General features: G+C 55.2%; 1 protein-coding gene and 1 pseudogene across 1 annotated transcript in view; both read left to right on the top strand.

Annotated features, from left to right (window-relative positions):
• The first annotated feature begins 4 nt into the window (after positions 1-4).
• LOC102262351 lies at positions 5-1,075 on the top strand (annotated as a pseudogene).
• Positions 1,076-2,227: 1,152 nt separating this feature from the next.
• Positions 2,228-3,517, top strand: part of MESDC2 (mesoderm development candidate 2) — a 10,868-nt gene continuing 9,578 nt past the window's right edge. Inside the window, exon 1 of the mRNA XM_014536920.1 lies at positions 2,228-2,266. Coding sequence (XP_014392406.1) covers positions 2,243-2,266 — 24 coding nt within the window. The 5' untranslated portion in view covers positions 2,228-2,242. The remainder of the gene's footprint in view (positions 2,267-3,517) is intronic.

Below are 3,517 nucleotides of genomic sequence, written 5' to 3'. Positions count from 1 at the left end.
TCGGGGTTCCCCAAAAGAAGTGCCCGCGCCGGGCCGCCTCGAGGGCGCACCCTGCTCCTGCCCTAGCCTGGTGCCCGCCGTCGGTACCCTTCTCGCCCTCGGCTTGCAGAACCAGTCGGCGCCGTGGACTTCTCTGGTCCCTCATCCTCACGACCGCCAGCCCTGGACTGACAAACACCCAGATACGTTGACCTGCGGCCTCTGCCTGCAGACCTTCCTGCTGGAGGCCATCGCGGCTTTCATGGACCACAAGCAGCAGGGCTGTCAGCCCTCTCGAGGCCCCAGCCCTTGCCGGGAATCAGAACTTGAGAACCCGAAGGCCTTGACTTGCCTCCGCTGTGGCCGACAGTTCACCAAGGCCTGGGAACTGCTGCGCCATGCCCAGTGGGACCACGGACTGTCCATCTACCGGACGGAATCCGAGGCCCCAGAGACTCCGCTGCTGGTCCTGGCCGAGGTGGCTGCAGCCATGTCAGCAGCGGTGGGGCAGGAAGTGGAGGCCAAGGGCTCCCGGGCGAACAGCCTCCCCCGGCGGAGCCCCACCTGCCCCGTGCGCGAAGACCCTCAGCACCTTCAGCAACCTCAAGGTGCCCGTGCGCTCGCACACGGGCTAGCGGTCCTACGCCTGTGACCAGGGTCCTTTCGCCTGTGCCCAGAGCAGCAAGCTCAACCGCCACCAGAGGATCCACCAGCGGCTGCAGCCTCAGAGCCCCTCCTGCCCCAGCCGGGACTCTCCTGTGCAGCCGGGAAGGGGCTGGAGCTGCTGACGGCACGCAGGAACCTGGGGCTCCGGGTGGGGGAGGCTCAGGCTGGTCCTGGTGGGGACGGTGGCGGTGTTGCCATCAAGGAAGAGAGAATCCACTCTGCCCGGGTCCCAGAGAAGTTGCCTAAGGAGACTCCTGCGGGAGCCGGTCCATCCTTGCTGCGTGGCACAGTCGCTGCAGGGAAGAAACATCCGCACAGCCTATGTTTCAAGCGACCTGGCGTCGATGGCATCCTGTTCTTCGTATGTTTGCTCCCCTTCTTGGCGCTACGTGTTTTAACCAAGGTCACCTCTCCGAGAAAGGTTGTTTCCCCAGGTGGGGATTGTTCCCTGAAGTTAGGGAGGGGATAAAACCCCTTAACTAAGAGCCAGGCGGGTAGTTAATCACTTTAACTACCAACAATCACGCTTAAGCTACATAATCTTTACTCCCTGGAATGGAGATAAGAAACGCCCTAACCTTTGGAATAGAAATTGATAGGATTAAAAGCAACTGGTATAGCCCTGGCTGGTTTGGCTCAGTGGATAGAGGGTCGGCCTGCGGACTGAAGGGTCCCAGGTTCGATTCTGGCCAAGGGCATGTACCTTGGTTGCGGGCACATCCCCAGTGGAAGGTGTGCAGGAGGCAGCTGATGGATGTTCCTCTCTCATCGATGTTTCTAGCTCTCTATCCCTCTCCCTTCCTCTCTGTAAAAAATCAATAACATGTATTTTAAAAAAAAAAGCAACTGGTATAAATACAGATGTAACAAGACAATAAACAGAACCTGGCTGGAGATCGTGGCTAACCTACTGTTCAACGGAACGCTGTCTCCGTGTCATTCCTTCTTCACCGACTCCGTCCACACCTTTGGGAACCCCTGGACCTGCTGGGGCTGGATCTCAACAGACTCCAAAGACAGTGGGCCAGCGCCATGGGCCCGGGGCAGCTGTGAGTTCTGTGGGAAACGTTTCGCTGACAGCAGCAGCCTGACTGTGCACTGGCGCTCACACACCGGGGAGCGGCCCTATACCTGCGAGCTCTGCCCCTATGCCTGTGCCCAGAGCAGCAAGCTGAGCCGTCACCACCGCATGCACAGTCCGGGGCCCGGCGGTGCCTGTTGAGTGCCCCCACTGCCGTGTGCCCTTTGGCCTGCTGGCCACCCTGGACAAACACCTGTGGCAGAAGCACCCCCAAGCGGGCGGGGAGGCCTGAGTCCTGCCCCTTCCTCCTGCCGTCCCTGGTACCACTGCTCATGTATCTGTTGATCATGTCCTGCTGTGAATAAATCCTCCCTCCCTCCCTCTGGTTAAAAAAAAAATTAAAAAATTTTAAAAAAAAATAAAGACACTTATCCTATTAGATTAGGGCCCCACCCTAACGACCTCATTTTAACTTCATTATCTCTTTAAAGACCTCGTCTCCAAATACAGTCGCATTCTGAGGTCCTGGGGTTCAGGGCTTCCCCCTGAAAATGGTGGAGGGATGCAATCCAGCCCATGATACAAGGAACGAATGAAGAGGTTTGTTGTGGCTATTTTTTTTTTTTTGGTTTTAATACAAAATTTATTAAGATTAGTAAATGTCCAGCAATTGGGGTCGTAAAGGAATAAACGATTGGCATATTAGTACCAAACCATAAAGTAGCTCCCGTCTAAAGAATAAAAGTGCGCCCTGGCCGGTGCAGCTCAGTGGATAGAGCGTCGGCCTGGGGACTGGAGGGTCCCGGGTTCGATTCCCAGTCAGGGCACCTGCCCAGGTTGTGGGTTCGATCCCCAGTGGGGGGCGTGCAGGAGGGAGCCGATCCATGATTCCCTCTCACATCAATGTTCCTCTCTCCCTCTCCCTTCCTCTCTGAAATCAATAAAAAAAAATATTTTAAAAAATTTTGCAAGAATGCAGCAGACCTGCCATTTAAAAACTCGAATTTCAAAGCGCTTGGGACCGGCACCTTTTTTAAGAAACAAAAAGTGAATGATTCAGCCTCGAAAATGATGCGTCAGTCCGAGTCCACGTGAGAAGAAACACTGCAGCGATTTTAAAAATGAAAAGTAAAATAAAAAAAAATAGATTTTTTGAGTTCCAGAGCTGACAGGCGTCTCTGGGAGCAGGGGACATGGAATCCTCTGTAAGTCATTTTTGGGATTTGGGGGTTATTTTGTTTTTAAATATATATATATATTTGTCAATTGCAGAGAGGAAGGGAGAGGGAGGGATCTAGAAACATCATCCATGAGAAAGAATCATGGATCGGTCGCCTCCTGCACGCCCCCCACTGGGGATAGAGCCCACAACCTGGGACACTTGGGTCCGCAAGCCGGCACCCTACCCACTGAACCACACTGGCCAGCGCTGGGGGGCTATTTTAAAGCTTTTTGGAGCCCGAGAGGCGACGGGAATATCTGAGAGCCGGGGGCATGGAATCCTCTAGAAGTCATTGTTGGGGTTTGGGGGTTATTTTATTTTTTGAAAAACATATTTTTATTGATTTTCAGAGAGGAAGGGAGAGGGAGAGAGAGAATCGCGGGTCGGCCGCCTCCTGCACGCCCCCTAGTGGGGATGGAGCCCGCGACCCGGGCACGTGCCCTGACCGGGAATCGAACCTGGGACCTTTTGGTCCGCAGGCTGGCTCCCTACCCACTGAGCAACACCGGCCGGGGCTGGGGGGTTCCTTTAAAGCTTTTTGGAGCCCGAGAGGCGACGCGAATCTCCGAGAGCCGGTGGGACCGAGCCCCCTCGGCCAGGAGCCTCTGGGGAAGCCGCTCAGAGTCTCA

The sequence above is a fragment of the Myotis brandtii genome, unplaced genomic scaffold (genome assembly GCF_000412655.1).
Source record: "Myotis brandtii unplaced genomic scaffold, ASM41265v1 scaffold169, whole genome shotgun sequence".
NCBI lineage: Eukaryota > Metazoa > Chordata > Mammalia > Chiroptera > Vespertilionidae > Myotis > Myotis brandtii.
Note: the sequence above shows the minus strand (reverse complement) of the source record. Positions and strands in the feature narration are given on the sequence as shown.